This window comes from Poromitra crassiceps, assembly GCF_964638095.1.
Source record: "Poromitra crassiceps genome assembly, chromosome: 1".
In the NCBI taxonomy this organism is placed as follows: domain Eukaryota; kingdom Metazoa; phylum Chordata; class Actinopteri; order Beryciformes; family Melamphaidae; genus Poromitra; species Poromitra crassiceps.
In genome coordinates, this window is record NC_139623.1 from 94,572,741 (window position 1) to 94,588,364 (window position 15,624).

A 15,624-nucleotide genomic window follows, 5' to 3' on the forward strand; every position below is an offset into this window, starting at 1 on the left:
GGCATACACACACAGTCACTTCTGCCTTCTCATTCTTACGATAGGATTTCAATACCTTTAAGGATACATGTCAAACGTTATGAGCAGCACAGTCAAATAGGAAAACCACTATTCAAATGAAGCAATATTGTGCGTTGCCATGAAATGCTGCGGCATGTGTCCTCACTTTTAGAAAACGTCCTTTAACAACATGAAACACTCCTGACAGGTTTGTTTTGTATCTCATTCTTAGGAAAACATCCTCTGTGTGAGTCATAGCAGGTTCATCTGACCTCCTCTACCTTTTAACCTCTACCTTTTCATTAGGACGGCTGCAATTACAGCATGCGTCTGCTTCCTCATTGTTATTGAGGTGCTGCAACCTTTGACACCAGAGTTGTCTCTACAGCCTGTAATGGATCGGAGCCAGGGCCAGTCCTGGAATGGCGTGGGGGTGCAAGGGTGCACACGTAGTCCACACAAACACACACAAAGCTACACGCGTGCGCGTGCACACGCACACACACACACACACACACACACACACACACACACACACACACACACACACACACACACACACACACACACACACACACACACACACACACACACACACACACACACACACACACACACACACACACACACACACACACACACACACACACACACACACACGGAGGCAGGCCCAGAGGGAGGTGCTGGGGTGTGAGGCACCCTGCTTTAACAGCTGGGGAACGATATTATCTCATAACGTCAGGCCTGGAAATGGATCCTCCCCAGATACGAGCAGCCAGGAGGAGTGTGTGTTCATACAGCCATGCATACATACAGAGTGCTGCCTTATGGCTGGGTGTTAGACTGTGACCTAGCTCTTAAAAGCTCAAGCCCTCTCCACTCTCGCTTTTTCTCCTGTTCCTTCTCTCTAATAGCCATATCTTTCCTTTCCATCTTTAAACTCTCCTCTGCCACCCTCCCTCCCTCTCGGCTACTCTGCAAGGTGAGTTTTTCCATACCCCCAGACCGTTTCAGTGCCAGTTATATTTTTTCAATATAAAGTTGCGTGCAAGAGCTTTTTATATACCTTTTATATAGTGTGTGAGAGTGTTTAACTAAGATGCTGAGGTCATGCACATCTATATCTCTCTTTCTCCAGTCTTTGCATAAAAACTAAATGACTCAAATACTAAGGTGCTAGCATTAAAATGAAGACTAAAAATATATAAGATAATAAAATAATCAAATGTGGTCTGTGTCTTTTATTGAGTGTGTGAGAATACCCTGTCACCTCAAAGAGCCTCTTCCCTAAAGGAAAATAGAAATGGATAAAAATCTTAATAAATGCTTTAAAAGGCTGTTGACCAGCCCCAATCAGACAAGGCCCATCTTTGTGAGGTGCTGTAAAGGGCTGGAGTCAATCCATGGTCCTGTAGGAGGCATGTGGTGAAGTGGCCTTGCTGATAAGAGCCATCACTCAGTGATTTATCATAGACACACATCCCCCTTCTTCTTCTCCCTGGCTGCATCAACACTGGTGAAAAATGCAGATGTCCTGCAGTGTAAACAGATCAAATCTAACTTTTAATCTAGCACTGATCTGCTACTTCTGGAGGTAGCCCGCTAATAATAAGCTAATGGGTTAGTTTTGAAGCCAAATTCTTGTTGTTTGCATGGGCAAATAATGTCTCTCTTTAGCTCGAGCCTTCTTGGAGGCAACATAGTAAAACCCACATTTCTCACAAGTGTAAATAGGCCCTAATCTTTGTCTCACTCTGTGGCCCTGTCCTGTCCTCCCCCACTGAGGCCCTGCCTGCCTTGGTGGTCACTCCCCGAACAGGGAGGTAGGGTAGCCCCACTGGCCCCAGGGCCATCACTCACCTGGGGGCAGGTCCGGGTCGCTGGGGGCAGCCTGTTGGAGGCGACGGGGTTTTGCCAGGGCTTTCGAGCTGTCTGAGGCGCTGCGGCTGGTGGAGCTGGAGCCGCTCTCGTGCTCGTCCTAATGAAAAAACAAACAAGAAGGCCTGTGAGGGCGGCTAGTGAAGGAGATGGACACACTCAGTGTGTGCTCCTGCATGGCTGTGAGGAGCATCCACCACGCATCACCCATCATCAACCCCCCGCACCCCCAAACAGGCCCACTAACCTCCCTCCCTCCTTCCCCTCCCATTCCCATTTTACAACCAGCTCCATGGGCTCTACAAATAAACTCTGGTCCTTGGATGAGAGGGGCGAAGGCCTCTGCTCTCCTCTATAACCAAGACATGTCATCAGCACTCAGAGACCAGGGGACTGTTAAGCTCTGGAATGTGAGAAGAAGACCTGTGTGTAGCTATGAGGAGGAAATGGACATCCCATTCAGAGAGATGAGTTTACTGATAAACAAAAGTGACTGAGATTAGGAGAGGCTGTTATTTATTGGTTCAACCAGTAGAGTGCCTGAGCTTCTAGGGTGCTCTGTGACTAAGAAATGATGTGCAACTAAAACAATAGAGAGCCAAAGTGGAACATCACTTCCTGCTTCAGCACTGTACCAGAGATTTTCATCCTCCATTTATTTTCCCATAGACATTTCGTAAAATGCTTATAAAATAGTTTTACTTCGTCGAACCAAACGGTTCAGCTAACGCTATAATCGGGAGAGACCATAGAACATTTCACTCGGACAAAAACTAAAAAAAACATTGATTTTTTTTTCTTTAAACCCGCATTTTTTTTAACATTTTGGTCCCTGTGAAATGTTATGTGATCTGTCCTGTTTCTAAATATATCTGTACCGTTTGGTTTGAACCAGTAAAACTATTTTTATACACATTTTACGAAATGTGTATGGGAAAATAAATGGCGCATGAAAATCTCTAGTATAGTGCTGAAGCAGAAAGTAGGCGGTCACATGGGGGTGGGGCCATTAACATTGCTAGGGGAGATCACTGACAACCAGCCACTTAATAAATCTACAGCTAAAGGCACTACAACTATCAACATAGCTGAGCAAGTCAGCAAGTGCTCTTAAAACCTCCCTAATACAGAATTCCAGTGTTAAGGCAGCTACACACCAAGAGTGATGCCAATATACAGCAGGAAATTGCGATGCAAATCTTGACCCACCTGTCAATCACAGCAACAGATGTGTACACGTCGGACACAAATTTCTGAAAAATCGACCGTGGTCCGAAAAAATAAACACTGCAATAACGCTCAGTGAAACTTCGCAGTTGGTATGCACGGTTGCATTGACTGATATAGGTTCGGAAAATATTATTGACGACGTGCGAATTAATCGCACGAAGAAAACGCTCCTGGTGTGTAAGGACCTTTATTCCTGTTGTGGTAGATGTCCAGTGACTGACTTTGTTCACAACTCTTGATTCGACAGTTTAAGATCAGAGATAAGTGAATAAAATGTGTGAATTCTGTTTTGGGCTGGATCTTCCCTTTAAGCTAAGGCATGCACAGGACAAATATTGTTCCAATTTGGAATATAGCAAGGGAATCTTCACTGATAAACACATTTACGCATCAACTATGGGGAAATACAGGGGCCTATTGAATCAGAGCTGAGGAAACTAAACACATATTGACTACAGTAGCTAATATTCTCCTACTTCTGTGTTCAACCAGTAATTTAACCAATACCTCATATTCATCACATTCACAGTAGGCATAAGTCTGCAGCAGAAGATGGAAGGAATAAAAGAAAGAAATTAATGCACACAAAAAAAAATCATCAGTGAGAGAAGAAGAAGAAGAAAGGGAACAAAACATAATAGAATAGAACCAGGTCTAAAAATAGAGAGCATTAACCCCCAGTATGGCATTGATTAGGGGTTAGTGTGGAACTGTAACCTTTTCACAGGCAGCCTGGGCGCTGAGTTTAGTCAGACTATCTGGACGAAGAGAGGGAGGGCTCACATGTGGTTAGCATTTAAACTGGGGATCAGTGTGTCACCCCTCATCCTGACTAATGTAAACAGTGAAGGTGTCAAAACCAAACACATTTGGCAAGTCCTTGCAGTCTGCACACACACTTTATCTGACATGTACACGCACAGATACACACACCGAAATGCACACACAAACGCCCACACGTTTCAGACAGCTCATATGATGTATGTACAATGTACACACACACACACACACTGGCACTATTAAATGACGATGAAGCTTTCTCTGTGGGCGGGTGATGAAGATTACATTTTAAACATACTTTGCATAATCTGAGCAGTGGACACACTCACAGAGAAGCAAATATCCCCCAGTGCGGTAAAGTAAACAAAGATTTGCCAAAACAGGCCGAGTGAGGCTCTGGGAGAAATATTTACACGTCAGTTCAGTAAGGGCCTTTGCGGTGGAGCTGCACTTTGCAAGCAGTTTTTTCTCCATCACTGAGTGGTGGGAATTGGTAAACAGAACGGGGAGGAATAATAAATACCTCATCAAGGTTCCAACGTATAGAGATTGGCAAATAATAAGATGGAGATTTGTTGCTGATTATTCACACTTCATTTGTTAAACTTGCCGTCACTTCAAAAGCTGCATCTGCACTATTTACAGACATTTTGATGGGAAAGACAAAAGGCTGGTCTGTAGAATGAGGTAAGTTAATCAGGGGACCTGCTCACATGTTATGGTGGTTGGTTTACATCGTAATACTTTAGTTTGAGCACATTAAAATGAGAAACACACTCACATCTATACCTAAAGGAATGCATAGCCCTGCGGGCTAAGAGTACATTGAGTTCAACAACTCAAACTGCCAGTAAAGGCCTAGACCGCCAGATTTGGCAGTGCTGCAATTAAGCGCTCAATGTCACCGTGGGCAGTGAGCTATTCTCCAGGGGTGAAACATGCCTTTTCAGAGGGAAGCCCTGGGACAACTGAAGCCTGCCTCAGCTGCTGCCGGGTAAACTGATCCCTGCAATGCCACGGCAGGCAGGGCACAGGACAGGACAGGGAGGGAGGGAGGGAGGGAGGGAGGGAGGAACAGGGCAAGAGGGCTGGAGCTTGCCTGCAGGCATGTCAACTCAGCTGTTGGCCAAAGATGACGGCAGCAAGAAAAGAAACAGAGACAAGAGACAAGAGACAAGAGGAAGAAAACAAAGAAAGTGTCACGAGTGAGAGAAAGTGTGAGGGAAAGTGAGATCCAGAGCAACATAGAGAGAATACGAGCGCGTGAGGCGAAGAGAAACAGAGCAGACCCTGGCAGTGTGAGTGACAGGCGAGGGGGACCCCCTACTCAGAGGGTAAGTGGGCACCCATGGAGGGTTAGGGCACAGGAAGGCCAGGTCTGACCTCTGTCCCCCTGCAGACGTCTGGCTCGGTCAGGGACCAGAAGGCAGCGTGTTGGGCCTGTCTGGAGGGTCGCCCCTCGACAGAGCTGCTCAACACATTAGCTCAACCCCAACCACCCCCCTCCCCCAACAACCACCACCACCACCACCCCTCCAACAGCTATTGGAAAATATCACCCATTTAGATACTGTCAGAAACAATCTAGCTATAACTCACTTGATACCAGAAACAATAATACCTTAACTGCTGTTTGTGGACGCAACAATTACGATACAATTTAAAACTGTGATGGACTGAGTAACACGGACAAAGAAAATTACATTTTTAGGCTAAGTGGACCACATGGGCTACTTCAGAATCACAATAAGCAGCGGTTTTGACCTATGTCTGTGAACTGATTATGCCTAATAGGAAATAATTCAACTAGGACAATATCTATCATATATTTTCAAACATACATTTGATTTGAAAAGCATATGGTTTACACAAGTACAGGTTTGAGCAGAGCAGACTTTAAAATAATTGTTAGCCTACTGAAAATAATACACAGTGTGAGAACAAAATAGAATAGTGGTTCTATTGCCATTTCTTGTCATTTCCAAGGCTTTCACGTCAACAAAATTGGCCTAAAACAAAACTAAACTGCCACCATTTGTTTTTATTGCCCAATACAATATTTCTGAGAAGTAAAATATGACATTTTCTCCTCCTTTCCCCCCACAAATTACCAAGCAATTTTTCAATTGCAGTTGAGCACAGGGGGAAAAATGAATTGTTGGCCAGGATTAGCTGCCGGCTAGCCTGCCTGCCACTGCCTGATCTGTGAAACACAAACATTTTTAAAACTGCTCAATTTCACACTGTTTCAGCACATTAATGGCAGCATGCAGAAGACCATTGCTGGGTAAACACACTCTTTTGTTATTGTTGTTTTTCCTCCGCAGGTCGCTGGCCAACTCACACTGACATCAAAGCAGCAGACATGCAGAGTGGAGGCCAGGCAGCAGCAGACCTGCAGAGTGGAGGCCAGGCAGCAGCAGACCTGCAGAGTGGAGGCCAGGCAGCAGGAGGCCTGCAGAGTGGAGGCCAGGCAGCAGCAGGAGGCCTGCAGAGTGGAGGCCAGGCAGCAGCAGACCTGCAGAGTGGAGGCCAGGCAGCAGCAGACCTGCAGAGTGGAGGCCAGGCAGCAGGAGGCCTGCAGAGTGGAGGCCAGGCAGCAGCAGACCTGCAGAGTGGAGGCCAGGCAGCAGCTGACCTGCAGAGTGGAGGCCAGGCAGCAGCAGACCTGCAGAGTGGAGGCCAGGCAGCAGCAGACCTGCAGAGTGGAGGCCAGGCAGCAGGAGGCCTGCAGAGTGGAGGCCAGGCAGCAGCAGGAGGCCTGCAGAGTGGAGGCCAGGCAGCAGCAGACCTGCAGAGTGGAGGCCAGGCAGCAGCAGCAGGCCTGCAGAGTGGAGGCCAGGCAGCAGCAGACCTGCAGAGTGGAGGCCAGGCAGCAGCAGACCTGCAGAGTGGAGGCCAGGCAGCAACAGACCTGCAGAGTGGAGGCCAGGCAGCAACAGACCTGCAGAGTGGAGGCCAGGCAGCAACAGACCTGCAGAGTGGAGGCCAGGCAGCAACAGACCTGCAAAGTGGAGGCCAGGCAGCAGCAGACCTGCAGAGTGGAGGCCAGGCAGCAGCAGGCCTGCAGAGTGGAGGCCAGGCAACAGCAGGCCTGCAGAGTGGGGGCCAGGCAGTGCAGGGCCAACGCCTATGGAGTAGGTGTGGGCGTCGCAATATGGCAAAAATATCATATCACGATTTTTTCAGGCAGGATCACGATCCACGATCTTATCCCGATTCTTTTTCATCTTGCTTTTTAAGACTATTTTGCAAGTTACTGAACAGTACAAGTAGATCCAAGTTAATTTCAGGGTTCGTATGGTCATGAAAAACCTGGAAAAGTCCAATTTAAAATACAATTCCCAGGCCCTGGAAAAGTTATAGAAAAAGTTTGGGAAAAGTCATGGACATTTAAAATTGGTTTCATAAATATTTTCATGTCATTCATTATTTATGCTGAGTTTACAATAGTTCATCTTGGGACCCAAAAGATACATTTTGTGTCTCCCTGGGACCCAAAAAAACATACTGTATGAGTTGCCATTACGACCAGTTGGCGACCCGCCCCCCACGGGTCCACGACCCAAATTGGGTCCCGACCCATAGTTTGGGAAACACTAAGAAATAATAACGTTGACACAAGCAGGCACGCGCTCAATAACGACATTACCTGAAAACTAGTTTGGTGGTGGCCTGAGACACTTTCCATAAACTCGGTGAGGGAGGCAGGCAGACTAGCCGCTTGGTTAATGGAGAAATAGGCTGCCTACATCATGTCATGGGCAACTGCAACAGACCACCCTGGCCAAGCAAAATGCAGGTTGTGTTGCCACAAAACATTCAATAAAAAAAACTCTCGTAACGGACAAGCCCGTCTTTTATTGTCACACGAACACCACAATACATGCATGCGGCCACAACACACTCATGCTGACGGTGGCCGGTGAAAAGTGTCCTCTGCATTTAACCCATCCAGGCATGTCCTTTCCTCCGGGGGGCAGGCCAGGAGCAGTGGTCGCTTTCTCGTACAGCGCCCGGGGACCAACTTCGGATGTTGTCGTCACTGGTCGGATGACGATGACGATCTGATCTTCTGCATGTTTTTAGTGGGGGGGTTATATACGGAGGAACCCCCTGGGGGGTACGGGGAGAACATGCAAACTCCACACAGAGAGAAAGGCCCTTACGACGAGATACCCCACCTGGGCAGTAGGTACTGAAGATATGGGGGGGAACACAACCACAGCGCCCACAGTGTCCCAGGCGAGAATCGAACCCAGGACCTTCTGACTGTGAGGCGACAGCGCTACCGAGAGAGGCGGTGGCATTAACAAGCCAATGAGGCAAACATCAAGGGTGCTGGTGCTTGTCAAGCCGGTCAAGGTAACGTTATTACTGTCTGAAACTCCCATCACTGGACTGTTTCAATCTGACCACAGCACCGAGCAGCGCGTCTCTCTCTCTCTCTCGTGAGCTACAGTACCAAGCAGGCAGCGTGACCGAAAAATGAAGTCTGAACTGTAATTATTATTATTATTTAACTCGTTCAAAGATGCCAGCATGCTACGTTAAGTGTGTGTGTCTGTGACACAGACACACACACTTACACATGACAAGTCAAACCAACTCCTCCTCTGTGTTGTGAAGTGGGGGGGACTTTGGAGTCGTCTTTCAGACATAGAAATGCAACTGATAGAATGTGCACTGACTGCATGTAGCGCGATTCTAACGATCTGTCTGGAAAGGCAGATCGTGGAGCCATTGTAATCGTTAACAATCTAAGATCGTCATATCGCCCACCCCTACTATGGAGTGAGAAAATAAATGGAGGAAACCCAATAGCTCCTTATCTCCGACAGACCCCCCCCCCTCCGCCCATCCACTCTCACACACACAAACACACACACACACCAGGGGTCTGACAAGCTGAGGCCTTGTCCCCCATGTCAGGGCCCACAGACCGCTGTCCCCAGGGAGGGTCCAGCAATCAGACCTCCCCCTCCTTCTAACACACTGGCGCACGCAGACACACAAAACACAATTTAACATTCAATTTCCCTCACCCTAATATAAAGCCGGGACAGTGCTGGCTGCCGGTGAGTGTTGGGAAACAGAGAGTGGATGTGATGGGTTTCAGATTGTGTTTCCAGTGCTACAGAGCCCCACTAACTAAATTCTCACTGGAAACTTCTCTCTCTCTCACACAGACACAGACACAGACACAGACACAGACACACACACACACATACACACACACACACACACACACACACACACACACACACACACACACACACACACACACACACACACACAAAACCCAGCAGAGAGCACACTGCTCTGTTGCTGTATGGGTCATTTATACCCGTTTCTCATATTTCAGTGCTACTCTTCCTCCTCGCCCTCTCCTCCTCTCCCGCTGGCTATTTCTTCCTCTTGCTCTTCCACCGGCGCTCACTCCTCTTTCTTGTAGCTTGTTCCTCTCGTATTCTTTTTTTTTTTTTTTATCAAGTTTTTTCGGACCCCCCCCCCCCCCCCCATTTTCTCTGCTTGGCCAATTGCCCCAAGGCCGGATCTACCATATGGGCAACCTGGGGAGGTGCCCAGGGGCCCTCAGTATGAAGGGGCCCAATTTTTTTTTTTTTTGGTCGGGCTCCACAGAACTATGACACAAATCTAAGACCAATCAGGACTAATTAAAAATTGTTTCCAAGAAGATTAAGTCTCATGATTGAGTGTCATTGGATGCCTGTGGGCAAGTGATGACCAGGGGTGCGGGAAGTGGGGGTGCTTGTGGTGCTGCAGCACCCTCTGCTGTTTTGTATTGGAATTGTAATGTCAATTAAAACAATTATATATGATTAAAATGCGTTTTATATGTTTTATACTGCAATATTTAGGGTTTAGGTTAAGACTATGTGCAAAGCAAAGAGCGTGGAGATGTTATTTTTGATGTTTGTGCCTGTGTTGCTGTCTGTTGTAGTGTAAAATGACCTAAAGCAGTGGTTCTCAAAGTTGGGGGTCCGGGGACACAATAAGTAACACAATGAGAGAATGTTTGACTATTTAGGTCATGGCGGGTTTCATACTTTCTGTATAAAACATCTAAAAGCCAAAAATCTTATCAGATGAGGAATCCTGGGACAAAATCTTATCAAATGGGGGTCCGTGGTCTAATTTGTGTCAGTTTAGGGGTCCTTGACGTGAAAAGGTTTGAGAAACACTGACCTAAAGGGAGAGCAGCTGGTGACATGAAAGTGAGTGAGAAAACGAGAAAATACTGAATAGTGACATCATAATAGATAACAGAACCTAATGTTAATTTAAAATGAGATATTCCTCTAAACATGGCTAAAAAACATCCAAACGTCCCAAAAAACGTAAATTTTCGTAAATTGACGTTTTTTGGGAGAAAGACAATCCCTTCCTTGCAGCCCCCCCTACTTAAAAACTGTTCCAGTGTCCCTGGTGGTGACTGGTCAGACGTTCATTTTTCCATAGACATTTTGTAAAATGAGTATAAAAAATAGATTTGCTTGGTCAAACAAAGCGATTCAGTTATATTTAGAATCAGCATTTTACTTGGACCAAAATTTCGTTTTTATCTTGTTTTCCCCCTTCTTTTGTCCGAGTGTAATGTCCGGGGGGGGGGGGGGGGGGGGGCTAGGAGCTTCAGTGCCCAGGGGCCCCTGGGGGTGTTAATCTGGCCTTGAATTGCCCCTGCTGTCCCAGTCATTGCCCCACCCACTCTGCCGATCTGGGCTGAGTTGTAGACTAGCGCATGCTTCCTCTGAAACATGTGCAGTCACCAGCCACTTCTTTACACCTGACAGAGAGGAGTTTCACCGGTAGGATGTAGCGTGTGGGAGGATCCCCCCAGTCCCATCCCCCCTCCCCCCGACAGATCAGAGGAGGCACTAGTGCAGCAACCAGGACACATACCCTTAATCCATCTTCCCACCCGCAGACACGGCCAATTGTGTCTGTATGGATGCCCGACCAAGCCAGAGGCAACACGGGGGCTCGAACCTGCGACCCTCATGTTGGTAGGCAGGGAACCCACGGCTGCGCTACGCGGACGCCCACTTACTCCTCGTCACCATCCACTTGACCCTTCCTCTCACTGGGCGTCTCCTCCTCCCTTCCATAATCAAGTGGTGTGAAGCTTGTTTGAACAGGGATGATGACACTGGTTCTCATAAGAATGACTTCCAGCTGGCACCACGAGAGAAGGGGAGATGAAGAGCGGCTCCATGTTTCGAGCATGGCGTCAGCGTTTGGGAGGCGTCCAGTAAAGTCACATGGTTACGTGGCCACTTCTTTTACACTTTAAGCTGCTCGGCCCATTGATGATGACCCCGCTGGAATGTGGAGCTGAAGAGAACGGGGCTCATCGCAATTGACTCAAACAACCTTTTCCTTAAGCTCCCTCGGCTCCTAACACATCCATCAGCTCCACCAGAAATTAGCTGCTAACTGCCTTTTAATGAAACTGTAACAAATGCAGAAAGCCATTACACTGTGATTAAAGACAGGGGGGCTCGTTTTCTCCTCAGACCGAGGTAGACTGGAGGAGGCTGCTACCAGCCAGAGCTGCAAGGACACACACTCTCTCGCTCTCTCTCTCTCTCTCTCTCTCTCTCTCTCACTCACTCACACTAATTAACACACACTTAAATGAGCAAAAGTGCTTGACTAATATGTACAGTCTATATAATGTACACAAATACAAACACATGGACACACCACACACGTGTACTTAACACAAATACTCACATACACCCCCCCACACCCACACACACACATACACACTCTCTCTCTCTCTCACACACACACACACACACACACACACACACACACACTCTCTCTCACACACACACACACACACACACACACACACACACACACACATACACACACACACACACACACACACACACATACACACTCTCTCTCTCACACACACACACAGTTTGAACATAAAGAGCTGCCTCTACAAACAGAGTAGTCCAGTCTCAGCCATGCAGCTGGAATCCATGGCCGATTGGGGGGATTAGAGACCGAAATGAACCCTGATGAATATCACATCGTGTGACATTCTGAATAATTATCTCACTGAAAACAGCTCATTACAAAAATGTGGTCTCTCTCTCGCTCCCCAAGAAATGGAATCCACTACTGGGAAAGACAACTCCCCATTTACAATAGATGTATTGCACTAATGAAATAATATATTACAGTCCTGAAAAGTACACAATGTTTTGCTGTATTAGAAGTGAATTGGTGTATTGCCTTGTTTTTCTGAGCCAAAGGAAATGTGTGGGTTGAAAGAAAAAAAGAGTGTAAGGAGAAACTGCAGCTAGCTATTAGAGACAAACTCCAGCTTCTGAAAAAAAGGCTTCTGCTTACAAGGAAGTCAAGCAAAAGATTTATCTACATTAATTATTTCGGAATGTTGAGTTGCAAACAAGTATTAATAATAATAATAATATTACTAATCTCATCAAGTCATCTACATTATGACATATAAACATACTGTAGTAGAGATGGAACGGTATGAACAATTCTTATCATGATTATAGTAAGCAAAATTATCACGGTTATCACTATGATTGCGGTACTGTTAAAATATGTTTAAAAAATGTCAGAACGTACTGATACACTGACTGAAATCATTTCACCCAGGCTGCGTGCCTGCTTCTGGGAGACTGTTGCTAACTTTGGTTGATGATGGACAGTATTTACTGTGTTTTTCAAAGTGATGTACTGTAACCATGGTAACAACTTAGATAATCATGGTAACACAGCTTTAATAATTAAAATTTGAAACTGTACTACCAACCATCAGGAATTTTATCACAGTTTATCATTAAACTGGTAGTCGTTTCATCCCTATACTGTAGCCTACAAATTCTAAGAAAATATATAGCATATATAGCATCTTTCTTGCCTAGTTATAAACTGTACAGCTAAAATGTATTTGCAGTTTCCAAAAGTTCAAAAGCAAGCTGTTATGATTCTTCTATAAAAAATCTTTTCCAAGTCAATTTTCTTTTGTGAAACCACACACCGCAACTCTGCTAACTACTCAGTACATACTGTACATGTTTGTGTTAACCGTCAGATAAACAACATATCCTGGACTTCAAATGAAGGAGCCAGTTCCACAAAATACGCACCCAACCCTGGTCTACTTGAAACTCCTGTTTATTTCTTTATACTCAAATGAATTATCTGTAATTTGCGTCTTTTAAAACCCTCATACCTATATAATTAGCCCTGCCACAACAAAGAATAGACAGACTTGTGGGATTTTTTTTTTTATCATTTCAAAGGGGGGACTGTTTACAAGGTCTGCAATACCAGAAGTGTTACTAAGCACATTTCAACCCTGCATACTGTTACAACAAAAGCACTTGGTTAATTTTGTACCTCCTTTCTTTCAGAAGCCCAGAAATATAACATGTTCATTAAAGAGCGGGGGAGCAGGGACGTGGAAAAGATTCCAAGGCATCTGCCAAAAGGAGCTGCACAATTACAAAACTATTTCACTCCCAACCCAGAGGAATCACAACGACAGTCCTGGTGATGTCAGGCAGCAGAGCTCTGCCAAGAGTGCCTCCACTGTACCCAAGTTAAACTGGCTATGTTTAATATCTGCCTTCAGCATGCCCAGAATAACAATCAAGACAAACAGGGATCCCGGGTTATGGAGCAGACCCACAGGGAGCAACAGACCCACAGGGAGCAACAGACGGGCTTCTGACTATTCCTCCATTAACTTCCACATTCAGCTAGTGTCCTGGTTGGGACTTCACCGCAGAGCAGGTCATTGGCCACAGTTGTTGTGAAGACAGTAACAGGGCATGGGCTGAGGAGTGCCACACAGTCAAACAGGCTTCATAGTGCAGATGTCTGACTGTGGGACAGTAACAAGACATAGGCTGAGGAGGGCCACACAGTCAAACAGGCTTCATAGTGCAGATGTCTGACTGTGAGACAGTAACAAGGCATGGGCTGAGGAGTGTCACACAGTCAAACAGGCTTCATTGTGCAGATGTCTGACTGTGAGACAGTAACAAGACATGGGCTGAGGAGTGTCACACAGTCAAACAGGCTTCATAGTGCAGATGTCTGACTGTGAGACAGTAACAAGACATGGGCTGAGGAGTGTCACACAGTCAAACAGGCTTCATAGTGCAGATGTCTGACTGTGAGACAGTAACAAGACATGGGCTGAGGAGTGTCACACAGTCAAACAGGCTTCATTGTGCAGATGTCTGACTGTGAGACAGTAACAAGACATGGGCTGAGGAGTGTCACACAGTCAAACAGGCTTCATTGTGCAGAGTGGTGAGCCAAACCTTAAGCTTAGTGCTCTCCTGTAATCTCTAAACAATACAGTAGTTCTGACAGGGGCCTGCCCTGCAACATCTCAGTAAAGTGGACATATCAGCTGCCTTATTATCCACATCTAAATCTGCCCCTATTAAGATTGATTTACATTCTGTGGTGTGGATTTAAAACCTAAAAAAGAAATATTCTCTAGTCTTACACACAAAACTCGACTAACAGCAGTGGAAAGCAGTTGTGTTTATGCTACAGTAGCTGTTGCTGCTCCAGTTAAAGTGTGCATAATTCTCCATTAATCAGATTTACAGTAAATCTCAATCTCATAGCCAGGGCATTCATGCATCAAATCACTTTCTTTCTTACAAAATGGCTTTTTCTGCTTGTTATTTCCACACAGCATAAGCGATAAGACTTTTTAGAAAGCAAAGGGAGCTGTGAGGTCATAGTTCTTTCATCCTATCTATCCATTGTTGTTCAACTTGAAACAAAGGATTGTAAATCAGAGTGCAGCACGGCTTCAAGAAAATTTCTGAGCCTTCACTTCTTTCTTCATTTGTCTATAAAACTAGTCCAGTAACAAGAACAACAAAAACATTTGACACATTTCTGTGCTGAGTGAATGAATATTCAACACAGCATTATTCATATATAAACCTAGCGTAATAAGCATAACTGGAGCCCCCCAGGGGTCACCTGGTCCAAAAGAATTATGCAGAAATCAGTGGGCAGTTTTCTTACAATTTACCTGTAAACCGTGCACACAGATTAGTAAACCATGTGCACAGATTTGCAATATCTAACATCAAACAGGGACTTTTAGGCCTATGTACAGTACAGTGAGCCAAAGGCATTACACACAGCTTGGCAAACATATAGCGAGCTGTAAAAGCCATTAGGCACCTAGACCATTATGTAAAGCATAACCATTGATTAATCACATCAGTAGGTCTAATTTATGATCCAATGAGTGTTATTTTGACAATACTAGGCATCTGGCGCGCTACACGCGCTCGATTCCTATCGCCCGTCCTGCAGCTCGCATTCCCAGCTCGGCCGCTGCACAGCCTTGCCCGCAGCTCAGCTGCTGTGTGGCCGTGCCTGCCCTATTGGCAATGTCTCCCTCTCTCTCTCCCTCAGTCTCACTCCCCCTCTCTCTCTCTCTCTCCCTCAGTCTCTCCCCCACTCCCTCTCCTCTCTCTCAGTTTCTCTTATGAGCCTCCTCAGTCTCTCTCGTGAGCCTCAGACTGATGACATCATGACTGATGGCATCATCACTGATGACATCATCACTGATGTGAGTGTGTGTGTCTGTCTCGTGTGTGTGTGTGTGTGCCTGTCTGTCTCTTGTGTGTGTGTATGTGTGTGTGTGTGTGTGTGTGTGTGTGTGTGTGTGTGTGTGTG

General features: G+C 46.0%; 1 protein-coding gene across 1 annotated transcript in view; it reads right to left on the reverse strand.

The window, feature by feature from the left end:
- Positions 1-15,624, reverse strand: part of vps13b (vacuolar protein sorting 13 homolog B) — a 661,063-nt gene that overhangs the window by 619,088 nt on the left and 26,351 nt on the right. Inside the window, exon 4 of the mRNA XM_083634457.1 lies at positions 1,861-1,978. Within this exon, the coding sequence (XP_083490583.1) occupies positions 1,861-1,978 (118 nt within the window). The remainder of the gene's footprint in view (positions 1-1,860; positions 1,979-15,624) is intronic.